Below are 17,459 nucleotides of genomic sequence, written 5' to 3' on the forward strand. Positions count from 1 at the left end.
TGGACTCTCATCCCTCGGGGAGGTTGCATTGAATTGTTGGATTCTCGTACAGCAGAGATATCCTTTTAAGCTCCTTGCAGTTCATTTGACAGGACCGATGGAAATGTGTCATGGGCAGAGAATGAAGTCGCAGGTGAATGAAAGTAATGGAGGGGGATCTCTTGGGTGGAGAAGAGTCTTTCTTCTCAAAGAAAAAAAGGAAGAAGAAGAATCGGAAGGAAAAGGAGAAGTAGAGGAGTTGAGACAGTGATGGAAGAAGCTGGATTTGTTTGTTTTTTTCATTTGTTAGCATTAGTTCACAGTTACTGTTTCTTTTTGCATATATCTGACAAGCGCGGGGCTTTCAGAACAGTTCTCTGTGAATAGAGAAGCAAAAAAAGAAAATAAATTAAATCAAAAGCTACGATTGTTAATATGTTTCTCTATAAGTCTCTCAAGATCGATAAGAAAGCAGCTATACAAGACCTATCAGAAATATAACCCCTTCCCATCCTGCAAAAATAAACTTTCCCACCCCACCCGGCCTTGTTACAGTACCTAACTTGGTCTGCTCCGACCAATAGCATCATAGCATTTTGGCATGCATAATGTCGGCCCATCCCACCTCTTCTTGCATCCAAAGAGATGATTTTTTTGTCCTGCATGCTTTGTTAGTGCATATGTATGCTTCGAAACACATACATCCACACACACCCTTAGTAATCTAAATGTTATATACACATTCATTAAACTTGAGACTTAAGTTCTATCAAACCTCCTCACATTACTAGCCATATCAGTATCCTTATTGCTTGCGTTGGAAACCCATGCATATTCATCTACAACGCAAACTTTACATATGTACATCATCATCACAAAAGCAACCAATCAGCAAGGAAAGTGACTCACAACAAAAGCACATTGGGAAGGAAAGGGGGATACGGAGAGGGTGAGATGGTGAGAAATGATTTAGATCAAAAGGCTGGGGGGAGGGGGGTGTTTTTAGCTATGTATGAATGCGTGCAAGTGTATGTGTCTGTGTGTGCCTGGTGTGCATGTCTAATATGATGGGGGGTTAAAATGATATTTTTTTTACTAAGAAACTGATGTTGAACTTCCAGTATATTTAAACCTAAAAATCACTCATTTGCACTTTGCACTTCTGAAGCAAAATGGAAAGTGATGCCCTGCTCGAGCACGAGGCTAAACAGGAAACAGGAAGCCCTGCATGGCCCCAAATCAGGGACTCTTGCGGTTCACAGTATAGCCTGGGAAAACTCTCTCTCACTGACAGTGAGAGTAGAAATTGGAAGAATTCAGAGCTATAGCCAGGTGGTGATAAATTAAATTAGGTTAGCATTAAACTCAAAGCAGTATTTTCAAGGGGGTCACCTAAGATGAAGTAAGCCCAAGATGAAGCATCTAAATTCCAACACTGCTGACAATGTCTCTTATTAATCTGTACACTAATAAAAACTGTGAAACCGGCTCGTGGTTGAACAGCAACAGGTGCTGTGACTCCCCCATGTCAGTTTAGTGGTTTTGCTTTGGGACAAAGCCAGGTTAGCTATTCCCCCTGCTTCGAGTCCTAAATTTAAGCTAGGCTAATCACTTTCAGGCTACAGCTCCAAATTTAACGTGACATACAACTGATATCGACTTTTTTCCCACACACATTTGGCAAGAAACTGAATAAAGTTACTTCTCAAAATGCCAAACTTAATCTTCAAATATACAATTATCTCCACATTTATTGCTCTCACCTTCCGGCATTCCCAGCTTTGAAAGTAAAAAAGAAACAGCAAGAAGATTAATAAGAGCACAAAAACATTCCTCTGAAAAGGAATCCATTGCTAAATTTTAAAACTTATTTTTTTTGGGGGTCGGATCCAAGAGACAAACTTTCTCTGCAACTTGAAGTGGTTCCTCTCCAAGGACATTCTCATGCAAATCACATCCAAGATGCTCTGCCGGCTGAAGGCCCTCTGTTAGTTTTACGTGGGAGAGAAAGAAGGTGAGAGCGACAAGGGATTTAAACATACATGAAACTTAACCAGCAGACATGAAATCACTGTCTACACAACAATGAAAAAGTCTGACATTGTTCTGAAGTCATATACATTTCAGTAACATCAGAAAACTCTAGTTTGAAACAAAAAGGTCGAAATTCAAAATCAGATCAACAAAAAATTAATTGGCAGAATGATAACTGTTCATAATCAATATAAAAACTAAACTGAAACAATGATTTCTTTTTGGAGAAGCAAAGAAAAAGGATGCATTTTTTCGAGTTGACATTTGTGCATCTTAGTACAGAGGTAGATGGAGGTCTGGGCACACAGACACACACATACATAACACAAATATCCGTTTCACACTCTTCACATATGCCACAGATACATTATATCCGAGCACAGAACCGACCGCTGCTGTCCCACTTATCTACATTGCATATTTCTATGTTTGCATGCTGTGTCTGATGTCATGTTCTCGCTCTTCTTCCCATGTGGCCTTTGTCATCCGCTCCTCTTTTACCACGGGCTGTCGCTCCAGTAGCCGTTCACGGTGCCTCCTACTGACCACCGAAAACAAAGAAGAGATGGACGGACAGAGGAGGTAGGGGGGGAGGGGGGCGGAGGATCAGGACGGGGCAAAAAGAGGGAAAGAAAGAGAAGCCAAAAAGGATAAAACTAAAAATATTGCCACTGGCTGCTGAGTCACACTGGTGTCAGTGCAAGTAGTAACGCTGTTGGTGGCGGCGGTGGTGGTGATGGTGGCGGGATGAACTCAGACCTGAGGAAAACCTTGCTCCTCACACTCAGGCTGAGCTGCAATGTCTGAAACCTTTCCACATAATCACCTGCCACGCCACCTGAATTGAATAGCTTTTATGCTAACATGCTGTCTTTCTAAGAATGGTGTGAAAAGATGAACATTGACCTTGTTACTGTCTGTCAAGTACGGAGCTGGATTCAGGCTGTGATTAGCCAAGCTTAAAATAGAGACTGGTAGCAGGGAGAAATACGGACCAGGGCCCTTCCAACTAAAACTCATTTTAAATGTTGTAATTTAAGTTTCGTTTGATGTAGACACAAAAAGAAATAAAAAAGACACTTTGTGGTTTTAAAGTGAGTAACACAGTTACATCTTGACTTATTTTTGCTCAAGGGTGCGATGGTACCTTCAGTCCAGGAAGTGCACACACTTTAGCTCTTTAAGTCTCAATAATGATAATTAGCCAGCTTTAATTATTTCGGAAAGATATCTGTTTCGTCCTGCTTCCAGGTTCATCGCTAAGTGAGCAAAGCCACATCCTGAGTCCAGCTCTTAGTTTAACACACAGCCCTGAGAGTTGGCTTAATCTTCCCCGCTGACTCTCAGAAGGAGAGCAGGTACGCCGTCTTTGTACTGTTCCTTTGAACATGTAGCTCAAGACGAAACGAAAACAACGCAAAGAAACGAGATGTGGTCGTCCCTTTCCTCGAGCTTTGCAGCTCAGCCTTTAGCTGAGGGCTCAGGCGAGAGTGCGTGGACAGAAGGTGCGTAGTGACGTGATGGATCAGATCAGATCAGGTCTTACAGCTCCACTTTCCATGAGAGACTCTAAACTGGAGGTCTTGGTGAGGCTAAAGGTCAAAGTTCAATATGTGTATTCACCTTAAGTTTTTGTTACATGTTCCTATAGCTACTTATGTAAACTTCACGTGCACACTCTGCAGTGTTGGTGATTCCCAACCTTTTTTTGGCTTGTACAGTTTAATCGATTAATCACAACGGAGCAATGGATGGAAACACGATGCATCAAGTCACATTTCCGTTGCAGATTTTCTGCAAATAATGTAATATTTACAAAAAATGTAAGCATATATGTTACGATGTGGTATGACATATGATCAGCTACATGGATATTAGCCTGATTCTCATGCCACTGCCATCTCCCCTTCCCTAAAGAGGAACTTTTACCTCTCAGATTTATTTTTTGAAATTAAGAAGGAGATTTTTTAACAATTCTGAAAATAAAACAGAAAAAAAACAATTAAACAAAACATATAAAGTAATATGTTTAACCTAATTATGATAATGTGACACTTGCATTTTGTTTACTCGAGGGACCAGATTGGGAATCACTGTTACATGACCTGCATCCCATCCTGATAACATCCCCACCCATCTTAACATTCGCTCCCCTGCTGTCCATTCTATAAAAGTCTTCATACTGTACATCCTGTGAGTGTTGTGAGGGTGTGTGCATAGTGGGAAGCCTGAGGAGGAAGGAGGAGAAGGAGGAGAAGGAGGAGAAGGGGACATCCCTAATTTCATAAGCTGGTTGTGGAGGTGATGTAAAAATGTCACAGAGGTCCCTCTCCCCTCTTTTTCTGTACTGAGGAGACATTCAGATAATAAAGTAGGCATCTGTGTGCGCTGATGTTTGCACAGGTATGTGTAGGAGAGGTTGTATTTCATCTATAGGTAACACAAGAAACTGAACATATATAGCCTACATTTTTTTCAAAGGTGCACAGGTGCTACAGTTTGGGGTATACCCTTGTCATGGATATGCTTTAGATTTTTAAGAGTACAAAAATTGTTCGATTCCATTATTTTCTAGGCGTAGTGATTTTCTTATTCTGGAGCCTCTCATGAGTTATAACGTGCATGCTGTGTCTTATTCATAGCTACTCCTAAGTATCAGTGTTAAAGCATTTAAGTGCGAGTGCAGTCGAGATACAGGCAAGAAATAGCACAGGGAAAGCTAGAGATAAACTAACTCAACTATCACATTGGTCTAAACGAACCTAGACTCTATCCCTGTTAGTAAGGCAGGTGTGTTAGTGTGTGTGTGTATTTTATATTACATCTGCTTAAGCATCTATCTCAGCTTTTAGCTTTTTTAGCGTTTAGCTTTTTTGTGATTTTAGAATAGGACCATCTGATTAATAAAGTCTAATTCAGTGTTCTATCAAGAAGTAAAGATGGGTTATGGAAATGAATGAACAGCTGGGATGAATCAAATGTCCATGAGACATTTCTTCCATGTTGATTTTGTTTCTTTCAAGTTCCGCAGAAAAAAAAGTACTGTTGCTGTTGTTGTTGTTGACATTTTGCTGATTGTGTTTCTCTGTTGATTCTGCTACAAGATGGAGGGTATGGGGGAATGGCATCGCCTGAGGCCAGGCTGCTCGAAGGGCTCAAAGGTGGAGTTGGTGATTGGGGTGAGGCGCAGTGGGGCGCCCGTCATCCCAGATATGTTATTGAGGCTGCGTGACTTCTCATAACCCGTAGCTACATGGAGAGGACATGCACAGGTCAAAGGGCAAAGGTCAGAGCGGGGTTATGAAAGGTCATTCACAGCATTAAAGAGCAAAGAAAAAGTTTTCATGATTTGGTAAGAAGTTGTGTGTCATGGGATGGAAATACAAATGTTCATGACAGATAATATAGTCATGACATATTAGTATATGTTATATTATGACAGCATTGCACATCATAAATAGCAAATATAAACCATTTGTTACAGTTACAAGCATTTGTAAATGAAACAAAGTTGAAAAAAGTTAAATCATTCAAAAGAAAACCAGCCCAAACCAAGTAAAATGTATCAGACCGAAGGAGGAAGTTGGAAAAAGACAGACAGATAGATGGACAGAGGGACAAACAGATGGACAGACAGACAGAGACAGGACAAAACAGGAATATGGGTTACAAAAATCAGCTATCAGTTGCCACAATATCCCATAGACATCTAGATGTGGTGCTCTGGAGCACCAACATGAACTGTGTAAGGGAGGGAGGGTGACCTCGTCCAGTGTATGTACACAAACTCTTTCATCCATTAAATGTTTTTACATGTACATCCACTGGACTACCTGCTCTGGGATTCCCAAAATTACATTTTCGGTGCCAGATTTTGATCAGAAACGACAGACACAGACAGACTTGATATTTCTATGAAATTTTTGGGAAACTCAGAGTAGCTCAGGTGGGTAAATCATCTGGAGCTGAGCAGTAGAAAATGAACACAATCCTACATGTTAACACCCTAATCTTAAAAAACTTCAATGTTTAGTTCTCAGAGCCCCGGGGCTAGTTTCACCAACTGGTCTTTACTAAGACTGACTGTACACTGCTAAGTCAGTCTTCGTTAACACCAGTCTTTAGAACTTAGCATTGGTTGTACCAAAACAAAAAGGCTAGTCTCAACTATGCCTGGTCTTAGTGATGTGTGTTCATGTGAACAACGCTTTTTAGCTGACAGATAAGGATCCATGTGACTGACAATAGTAGAGTAATCACTGACAGTCCGATGTCATGAGAACGTCTTTTAAAATTTTAGAACAGCTGCTTCTGTTATTTTTTGTAAAAGTAGCTCATTAATCAATATTACATTTATTTTGCCCCGCCTTATATGCAAATTTGCGTATAGCCGACACTTATACATCCACATATACACAAGCACACAAATGCGCATCCAGATACTCACACACACGAACTCTGACTGCGCTGTAAGTTGTGTGTACATGTCCACAAATACAGAAACGAGAGCAAATGAGATGTAGTATAGACAGAAGATGAAGAATCGGTTTCTTAGCCTGCTAGCTTTAGAAATTATAATAAAGCTTTTTTTTGCAGAAAAAGGGAAAGTCAAGAAGTGAGGGGGGGGGGGAGCTGAAAGCCATTAACAGCTGTTTGCAGAGGATTTTCGTACTTCACAACTTGGTCTATGTATATGGGACCTAACTTATGACTTAATGCCTGTACCTGACCAGACGTAAGGTCTCTGTTTTGGTGAGAAGAAGGTTTAAGCCTTGATGGTGCAACTGGTGTAACTATGAGGTTGGACTTGCAGATGTAAGAGCAGTTGGTGAAACCAGCCCCAGGTGTTTTAGCCAATCTTCCAATAGAAGCAGTTGGCTGCTTTTACCAAGGCAGTTAGACAGGCACACAGATAGACAGAAAGACGGACAGACAGACTAAACCCTCTCCGAGGTCTGGGTCAAGTATGTGTTTGTCTTCATTTAGGTCAAACTTAAGTTTCGAGGTCGAAAGCCCTTCCAGCTGTCGTTGTATTTGGCCACACCTAAGCTTAGCATGCTAATATATGTAAAGCAAGAATGCTAGCATGCAGAGTATAATTTTTAGGAATTTAGATGAATTAATGGGGTAGAGTTTTATTTTGAAAAAATTATTGCTCTTCATTATTACATAATTTGGTGTAACAGTGCTTGGAATAAATATTCCATTTTGGTCCATGAAAGAAATGACTCTTCTGCCTTCTGTAATGAAACCAAATAATGTAAGCATTTTATTTCTGAGGGCAGCCATGTGCATCCCCAGAGCTTCTTCTCTAGCTCACTGGAGGATTCAAAATGGAAGAGCTAATCATCCCTTGGACAATCAGTGACAAAAAAAACATTTGAAAGTAGATTTAAGTTAGGTAATCATTTTTTTCAGTGGGCTACAAAACTTCCAGGCGTATTTCCATTACAGACATTTCTTCCCAGAGCCCATGATCCAAGCAAAGTAGGGATGTAAAAAAATACAACTTTCCCTAAGAATGCCATTAATCATTCTTTACAACAGGAATATTTTCAGGGACATTTTTAGCACTTGCCAGTATCTCATTCAAGTGAATGGTAACATTTGACACCACTGTGTGTATATGTTGTGCTGGTCTGTGGTGCTAGATTAAGCTGACTCGGCCATTAAGAATAGGCCAATGAGACGCTGCTTAAACCTCAAGAGGCATTCTGGGTATAGGATACCACAGTGACAGATCTGGGTCACAATGTTCTCAGGACCTATTGAAAACATTAAGTGTGTGTGGGGTGTGTCCGTGTGTCTGTGTGTGTGTGGCTTGTATCACTATTTTCATGGGGGGTCTAAAAACCAGGGACTATGATGTCAATGGTTGGTCCCCATCAATGCAGTAATACAAGGATCTGTGTGTATATATGTGTGTGTGCGTGTGTCCCTGTCCCAATCAGCTAAGAGCCGCAGTGCTGCTGATTTATTCTTGTGGTTACAGGACTTGACATTGCAAACACAGCTACTTAAACAGAGCAGAATATGTGCTGGTACACAGTAAACACAGACACAGACACATACACGCACAAACATGCAAAGACACAAACACATACACACACACACATATGAAGCTGTAGTTTACAGAAAGACATTGGCCATTAATTTTAGAGCGACATAATCATAGCACATGCAAATACACGCATGCACACACACACGCACACGCACGCACGCACACACACACACACAGTAGTGGTAGATGATGGATTGGAATCAATAACATACACTGTCTAACATACAGCAGCACTTTATAGCGACGGGTAATCCCTGGGCAGGAATGCTTTAATCAGAGATCTTCTGAATATGATTCTATTCATGAGCCTCAGGAACATAAACAAAAAGATACTGCAAGTACATGTCTCGGTTCTTTGAAGATTTAAATGCGGTGACTTCTACTGGTGCGGCTCTCACAATACAAAGTCGAGCTGAAAGGTGCGCAGCATCCATAATGAGTGACTCTCTGCAGTTTGCTCTGCGGCAGGTGCAGCATGAGGCAGCTTCCACTAGGATCTGCTCCTTTATGTGCCTGTTGCCATGCTCACAGCCTCTGAAGCCATTTCATGTTGTACTGTAGTGTTGCTTCAACCGATGAAATGTCCTCATTGACCAAGTGGCCTCAAACATTTTCTGTGCTAGGCATTAACACACTCTCCTGAGAAATGTATAAGTTCGTGCCACCCAATCCAGACCCTTTATTTTTGTAAAGGTTGTCAGCTATGTAGCAACAATAAAGTAGCCTACATTGAAAAATCAAGTAAAGTGCATTTTTCCCATTAACGTACTTTGGTAAAATGTTTCAAAACTGCTGAATGGAAGGTTATAGATAAGCATTTCGCAAAATTGTACCACAATGCGACTTTGTCAGAGACACAATCAGTTTGTTTGCAGTCCCAACAGGAATTGGACTTGCAAGGGTAATAGAAATCTCTTGAGGATGTGTTTGCTTGGCACGGGGGAGGAATACACCTGCCAGGAGCTGCTGGTAAACCTTCATGCAGGAATTACCTGGGATTTCTTCAGTGCAATCAAACCGTAATCCCACTTAGCTGGGTTTAGAGTGCTGTTTGACACATTTTCAAACTAGGCCTGCAAGCTGTAGCTATTAAGATAAGCTAAATTGATAGCTCATGGCTGCCATGGGCCTTAACGTCTTTACCAGTCATTACTCACTTCTACTCTGCCTATTCTAGTTTAACTCAAACAATCAGATTATTTTAAGGCCAAGAAAAGTTTAATGTTTTAAAAGTTATAACACTGATTTCAGATTTTATAATTTTCAGATTTTTTAAGCCAAAGCGAGAAGCTTAGCGGGTGCTCACAGTGTAGCAGCATGGGGCTCTGATTGTCACTTGATGTACATACCTCCAGTCAGTCAGACTTTAGTAACACAACGTAGGGGGAGAGACTGAGGAGGATACCCTGAGGATGGGGATGGATACACCAGTGTTAGAATGGGATGCAGAGACATAAAGGCAGGGGTAAAGGGAAAGGTGAGAGGATCAAGGGAAGAAGAAAATGAGAAAAGCAAGAAGGAACAAAACAGTAGGGGACTAATCAAAAGGAAATGATGTAATTGTGTGTCACAACACAAGGACGTCTGCACAGGGAGGAATTATATTACTGTGTATAATACTAGCTAAATTGGAATGGGCCTTTAATGTACAAAATTATTAGAATTAGTCTGTTTGCTGTATGGCAGAGGTTGATAATAGGTGGACCCCTGTCCAAGTCTGGAGCCAGAAGCTATCCTATCCTATATTGTCACATTTTGATAGAGCATTCATATTTTAACCAGTGCAAGTTTCTAGCCTTTACGGCATTGGTTTTGCGGCCAAGGAAACTGGCCAATAGCATATGTTTTAAATCATCTCATGTGATGCTGAAAGACAAAAGCTTTCTGTTATGTACATATTTTTTACTTGATATGAGGAAGCAGCATTTTTTCTGACAATAACTATTATGAATTCTTTGATTTGACTGTCAGTTGTTGATGACACACAGACGTTGCTACAACTGATATTTGTAATGAGTTATTGTTTAGATTTTTATTCATAATTAGACTTGATGAATGGAATGTCTGCAGGGAAAGGGAGGAGAGAGAAATGTAAATAACAACAGGGCAGATGTGGAACGAGGACTGAAGGGAGGCAGAGGCAGGAGTTGGGAAAAGGGAAGATCGTGGGGAGAGAGGGAAATGGTCTGGGGGTGAGGAGAAAACACAAAGGCAACAAATGGGGCAAATATCATCCCAACAACAATCTGCATGCAAACACTATAACAGCATGTGTTTCTGTTCATAGCAAGCTAGTATTCAGCTATGTGAAAAGCTTTTTATAAACACAAGCCTGTCTCATTATATTTTTGAAACCACATGTGAATTTGAGATTGTGAAGGAGTAATAATTGCATACAATGTAAACATATAGAAATGGAATATGACTGTATGGCATTATCAACACATTAAACTGCTGGTTAAAAAGTACATACCACATTTATTTAACATGTATGTATGTTTTAATATGGCACAGCTCGTTCAGAGCTGAGTTACTATGACAGAAATACAGAAAAGACACACATGCACACAGGAGTATGATGTAGAAAAAAAAAGGGAAATATTATCACCGATGTTACATGAGGACATACACATTTAAAAGTTTTAACACCACAGATGAATACATACAAAAATGACACTCTAAGGTCCTGCAGAGAAAGATGCTCATGCAGAACATCTAGAATGATGACAGACGCTGTAAATGAGGAAAAAAATCATGAATGGTGGAATCATGAAGCTTTTGTTTGTTTAGGGAAATACAATAATGTACAATATTTGACTGAACGAAAAACATGGCAAAGTAGTGACATATAAGAAGTGCAGGAGGGGACAACAAATGAAAGAGAAGAGGTGATGTGAAACAGATTAAAATATAAAATGACATCATTCAATTTTATATACTGGTGTGTGCTCTGTCATTGGCCACATATTTCACGAATTTGAAAATATACAATTGTGGTCCTTTCCCTGTCACAAGGCCTAATTAAATATATGATTGCTTTACACTCAACTCTTTGACCATTTGGAGTGCACCATCCAGGAATTGAGACAATCGCAATTGTTAGCATGTCCGGCTTTTTACCCAAATTTTGAATCAAGTGACTCTTTGAAGAACTAAGTTGAACAAAATATTACCAGACTCCATGAGTAATTTAAAAAAAATGTCAGCTTCTACACTTTGGTAAACATCCTTTGTATCGAAGCTGAATTGGAAGGCTGTATGCTTACAGCTTGACAAACTGAGCACTGTTTATTTTACATGGATCAGCTGGTGAGGATGCTGATGTTTTGCCTTGGAAAAGTCAGCTGGAACCACGATTTAGCTCCACAACATGGTGTCAGTGTAAATTTCATTAAACTGCTAGGCACAGATGATAAAAGTGGCAGTTATCAGTTCGCTTAACAAAACTCATACATGTGTCAAGAGCAATAGAATGACTTGTTTGTTAATCATTAAAACAAGTGCAGTGGCCTTTCTAATCCTGCATGTTTGGAATGGGCTGTTTTCTTTTGAATGCTCTGGAGCTACTTCAGAACGATTCCTTGTCATTGGTGAGTCCTCCTCAAACAGTTCTACAATATTGTTACTTATTATTGCTTGTGTGCTGGATGTTGTGTGCAGAGCATTTTAAAAACAGTCCATTGTGCAGAGTGAAGATAAACAGTGTTCATCCTACCAGGTTTATCTGTCATGAAGACATTTTGCATATGATCAACCGGATTATGTTTTTATATATATTTTTATTTTACAGTCAATATTTCTTCAAATAAAACGGAATTAGCTTTATGATTTTTGAGTTAAATATATGTTTAAATGATTTACCCACTCAAATTAAAAGTTCTAGAATTCAGCTTGATGTAACGCATTGCAGCGACAAAACAAATGCAGTGCTATTAGACAAATTGCTAGAGGTAATGAATCTATGACAGTTGCTGCCATGAGTCCGCAACATCAATGAATTTTCAACACATGTTCCCCTGTTTATTTAAATATTATTAAGGTTGAACATGTCCAAATCGCACCAAAATTCGACACTGCACTTCCTGAGGCCCATAACTTTACACACAAGACACTCACAAGTGTTATGTGGATGAATGGTTATTGAGATATGTAGGCTATTCCACATACAGACAGACAGATCTACAAAGTAGTAGGTTAATAGAAGGTGTTTGTTCAGTACTGCAAAATTAATATCTGATCATTTTGCTTAAGTGCTCTCTTTTGGCAAAGATACAGATTGCAAAAGTATACCCCTCTACTCACCCACCCTTCTAAGAATTCAAGTAAACATAAAAACATAGAAGATCTTTTCTAGAGCCAGCGTTTGTTTTGTTGCTCTGAGCTACCGTAGAAACATGGTAGACTATGTTGCAGAGGAGATTCTCCCTTTGTAAATATTAAGTGCTCATTCTAATTAACAAAAACACAATGAATTGTAGTTTAAGGGGATTATACACAAATGAAAACTCCACCATTAATATATAGATTACTATGAGATTGTTGATAATTCTCCAGTATCCCTGATGACTGGTTGACCACCAGAGCATGTTTATATAATATATATATATAATATATAAACTATCATTGTGGTTTCTTGTCCAGCAGTATATGTTTGCTTGTTTGTTTGTGTCCTCAAGTGACAAATTGTGTGGAATATCCTGCATTACCGCTGTGTTGGCGTCATATATAATACTAATGCATAGTTTGTGAGCCTTTACAAAACCTTATAGTAATTTACCCTGAACATTAACATTGTGTATTTGATGCAAGAATTTCAAATATGATATTCTTGTTTACAATTCTTCAGTTACCCTTGTCATTGGTAGATTCTTACTGACTTACATGGTTTTTAAAGTAATGGTTTCAGCTCCACGACTGTAATCCACATAATTGATCGGTTTGCACTTTCCTTGGTTAACATGATTCTCCTCCTGATACCATTGTGGCTCAACTATTGTAGTGGCACTCAGGAAATAAAGTAATGTGAGTGCAGTCCAAGAGGCCTCAAGGGATTCTTACCACCAATAGTGATTAAACACAAGCGTAAAGGCCATCGATCATTGACTGGAGTAAATCAAAATTAGGTGAAGGGAAAGCAGCATGAGAGAGAAAGAGAATGTCATCTAGTGAAGAGAGAGTATACTCAACATGAAACTGCATGCTCGTGGTAGAAATCAAGGGACAGGGAGTGAAAGAGAGAGAAAGATAGAGCATATTTGCTCCCATCAATGAGCCTGTAAGTACTGACTCAGGAGTCAGCTCAGGCCAATATGTCTGTCAATGAGGACAATCAATACTATTCCTACTGAGAACAAGTAAAAGGAGGACAGAGGGGAAAAGACAGGGAGAATGAGAATTATGGGAGGAAAAAAACAAGGGGAGACTGGACAGCAGTCAGAGACGGCATGAACTACAAAGCCAGGGAGTGATTAATGCAACATTTCATTCCCTTATTCAGCCTCCACCCACTCACTGATTAGGTTCCCCAATGAAAAGGGAGACGGACGTGTACAGTATCATAATGCAGAGTGTCTGCTGCCTTTGAAACTGAAGCAGTCGGGACAAAGGTGTAATGTGCAGTCTTGGCCTTTGGAGGCACTAGCGGCACTGCACCAACACTGCTGTTACTTTTCTGCAGGTTTTTTGTTTTCTTTTTTTTTTTGAAGGAGAGAAGGCAGCATTTTCCCCTCTTCATTTTAGCAGGGAGGACAATGTTGTGGAGGGGTTCTTCAGCAGGACGTTATTTTGATTAAAGGCCTCGGTCTGACCATGTGTAAAGACAAAAGGGGCTCATACCTGTTCTGTAGGCTGCACTGAAGGGCCAGCCCAAATCAGTTAGGGAAATATTGTATCTAAAACTAGTGTAGATTACAATATCTGATATTTATTTAGTTGCAGCTTTGTTAATATGGAATTTGTAAATTAGTATTAGTCATTCTGAGGCTATAGCTGTCACCATCTTGGTTCTGTACAGTCTCAGTGGTTGCAGATGTTATTCTCTATTGCAAGGAAAAGTGTGTCTTATTCTCACACATTGGGACCACGTAACTCAGCTTTGCACCAGTATGACAGAATCTCCTCAGTAGATCCAATGATTAGCATTTCCAAACGATGGCTGTTTGAATAGAACTGCACTCTGTCAGTTGTTCTGCATTGCTGCAGCTACCTGTGCTCTCCACTGCAGAGCAGGGAATGATTCAGGAGGCACCCTAAAGGCCGAATTATAGTCCTGCGACTGCAACCGCGGAAGGCCACGCAGTTGCATCGACGGACTCGTTTTGGTTTATGCTTCACTAACGTGTTGCGCGTGTTAAAACGCAATTCACTGCCAGAACACTGGGCGGAGTAACGTTGTTTGTCGAAGACAAAACACACAAAGAAGAGACGTCTTCTTATTCGTTGACTGTTTATTTAGATCGCCACTCCGGCTCTTCATAGCCTATTTCTGGCGGACAAATCGGCCAGTCAGTGACGGGTTATACAAGTGGTCATACTTTCGGATCTCTTCTGCCAAGTGCTCATCTATTTGGTCCATATTCGTTCTTCTAAATCTTCCGTGATATCCGCGTATTGTGGGGCATGAAACCGGAAACTAGACTCCGGACGGGATGGAAAACGTATTGAAATTCCTCTGGATTCTCATTTCAATGGTAACTTTTGTTTTGTTCTTTCCTTCTGGTTTTCTACATTAAAAAAGGGTATTCAATTTTCTGTGCTGCTGCAAAAGCTTCACTGAACATAAACCATGCACGGCAAAAGATAATCGCCATATTGACTGTATATTTGGGTAAAAGCCTTGCGGCCAGACCCTACCCCCAACTGTCTTCCATTTATTTCCTAAATGCCCATGTCTTGGAACTTTGACTTGATCAATCTTAAAACCTATTGGTTAATCTCTCCTGGGAAGTTTTAGTGTTGTGCACCCATATTAAACAAACTAGTTTTGTGTAGAGTGAAATCCAGCTTATCTCAAACCTCTGGACACTTGCCCAGTCACTGCATACAGTGGACAGAATTGTTTTTCCTATGAATCAATGTTGTGCCCTCCTCCACAGAGTCCACCTTGTTCCATGTTTCTATAGTTGCCCAGATTAGACAAACCAAACTATGGCTCTAAATACTTGTCAGTTTGTTCTTAAATACATCTCTGCTATATGACCCAAAACCACACTGGTCCTTTAAATATTTAGATAGTGAGAAAGTAACTAACTTTTTTGCCACAGTGGCTTATTTAAATTCACACTGTCCAATTAAGGGGGCAAATAGAGTTTCTGCTCCTTATTATGATTGAATATTAATATGAATGAATATGAGAATCAGCCCAGATTGCTGGTTTACTGGTTTTGTAGACCAGTGGTTTATCTACAGCTGTTATGGTTTGTTTTGACTTTCCAAGCATCAGTCATCACATCTTTATCTTTATCCCCACTGATGGTTGTTTGGTACTGTCTTGTGTGTTCTGAAGTCGATTATGACCCTGTACTTCGCACATTGGCATCATTTACATCACAAAAGGTTTAATTTGTATCACTATTTGTTTCCCCTTGGCTTCACTGGATGGTTGGTGAAATGCAGCCCACTGTATCGATATGAATCAATAATGCAATCAAACACCCAGCCTTGACCCAAAATGCTTTGCTGCACCAAGTCCCAGAATTCCCCTGTCCACTGTTTCCGTAGCAACAGCAGAGATAAGGAGAAAATGAGGAGAGCAAGAGCGGAGAGAGAGAGAGAGAGAGAGAGAGAGAGAGAGAGAGAGAGAGAGAGAGAGAGAGAGAGAGAGAGAGAGAGAAGAGGGATGGTGGGGAAATGATCAAAGGATGAGAAAGTAAGCCTGAATGATTAGGACTGATAAAATAGGCATAAAGAATCTAAAATAACACACTAAACCAAAAGAATAACAATTCCAACAATGATAAACTATTTAAAAGATGAGCACATTTTGAACACCAGGATTGTAGGAAGACAGATAGCTATGTAGATGGATAGATGGATAGATGGATGGATAGACGGATGGTTGGATGGATGGATGGATGGATGGATAGATAGATGGATAGATGGATAGATAGATAGATAGATAGATAGATAGATAGATAGATTTGACCTGTGACTTGTGCCCTCGAGCTATCGGGTCAAAATAGGGTAACTAATATTTTGATTATTAAGTGTATAGTTATATGTGATATGAACAAATCAGCACAACATGCTGATGTCAGCTCAAATCTGTAGCTAAAACTGATTGGACATGACGATCCAATCGAAAAGCAGAGTCCAATCGGTTCTTTTGCCTGAAAGGTGCAGTACATCTTCAAGGTGGATTGTGTTTAATTATTTGTGACTAATTATTTGTGATCACTCTACAACTTCACAATGTTTTGACCCCAATTTGAGCCTATATTGAGCCAGAATCATCAAAAGGTCAAAGCATTCAATTTTAGAAAATAAAATCATTACCAGGCTACAACAATCCCTCTGGCAGGGGCGAAGTAAAGACAGTTTTTATGACATCACTGTCATTTTTCTCTGTCTTAATTCAGGCTCTATGAACCAGAAGTAGTAGCTTGCGCCCCAGCCCTATTGCCCACTCATCGACTAGGCAGGAGAAGAGTCAGAAAGTTACACAGCAGGGAAAAGGAGTGTTCCAGTGGGATGTAGCCCGTTCAAAATGCCTCCAAAATGCTCAAGTCTTCCGTTCTTCCAGCCCTTCACAGCCACAGAGCTGAAAGTGTTGCATTGTAATGACAGCAGTGACATTAAGATCTGTTATTCATCCCATGTGAGTAGAGAGGGTTCTGTAATAATGTCAGCAAGAGAGGGGCAGGGAGGAAGGAAAGAGGGGTTCCACAGATAGATTGGAAGAAAGTCCCAGCGGCACGTTTAAAGCAAAAGCCCAGCGACTATTTCTGACTGCATTTTTTGAGGTGTGCATTATTTATCTCGCTGAGAGACTTAACAACTGCAAATATAAGAACATTACTAGCATAAGATAAATAAAGCACAGATTTATTTGACCTCAAAAAAGTTATAAGCATTTTTTTTTTTACTGTTTTTAAAGTTTTTGGGAGTGCAGAAAGACAAGCTACGATGCCATCATAGCACAGCCAACACTGCCACCACTACACTCGTGACCATAGCCCTTCGAAGATGGTCTTACACTTACCTGAGGTTGTGTAAGTGTATGAGTGTGTGTGTCTTTTTGGGGTGAGAGTTTAGTCTGTCTTTGCCTGCCTGCTATCAGCTGGTCTGTCAAAGAAACCTGTTTTTGCTGGTCTCTTTGTATTTGAAATAAAGCCGTTGGGTGTCTCTATAGCTAACGTAGCTCTTAGAAGCCCTTCTACAGCTGTCA

The 17,459-nt window shown here is 40.1% G+C and overlaps 1 protein-coding gene across 2 annotated transcripts in view; it reads right to left on the reverse strand.

The window, feature by feature from the left end:
- Positions 1-291: 291 nt before the first annotated feature.
- The window catches only part of LOC128458690 (potassium voltage-gated channel subfamily C member 1-like), a 60,210-nt gene continuing 43,042 nt past the window's right edge, over positions 292-17,459 (reverse strand). The window contains exon 5 of one of the 2 annotated variants that reach the window (XM_053443616.1): positions 292-356. In XM_053443616.1, coding sequence (XP_053299591.1) covers positions 292-356 — 65 coding nt within the window. Of the gene's footprint in view, positions 357-5,110; positions 5,263-17,459 lie in introns of those variants that run through there. The other variant, XM_053443618.1, reaches the window with a different exon arrangement.

The sequence above is a fragment of the Pleuronectes platessa genome, chromosome 16 (genome assembly GCF_947347685.1).
Source record: "Pleuronectes platessa chromosome 16, fPlePla1.1, whole genome shotgun sequence".
In the NCBI taxonomy this organism is placed as follows: domain Eukaryota; kingdom Metazoa; phylum Chordata; class Actinopteri; order Pleuronectiformes; family Pleuronectidae; genus Pleuronectes; species Pleuronectes platessa.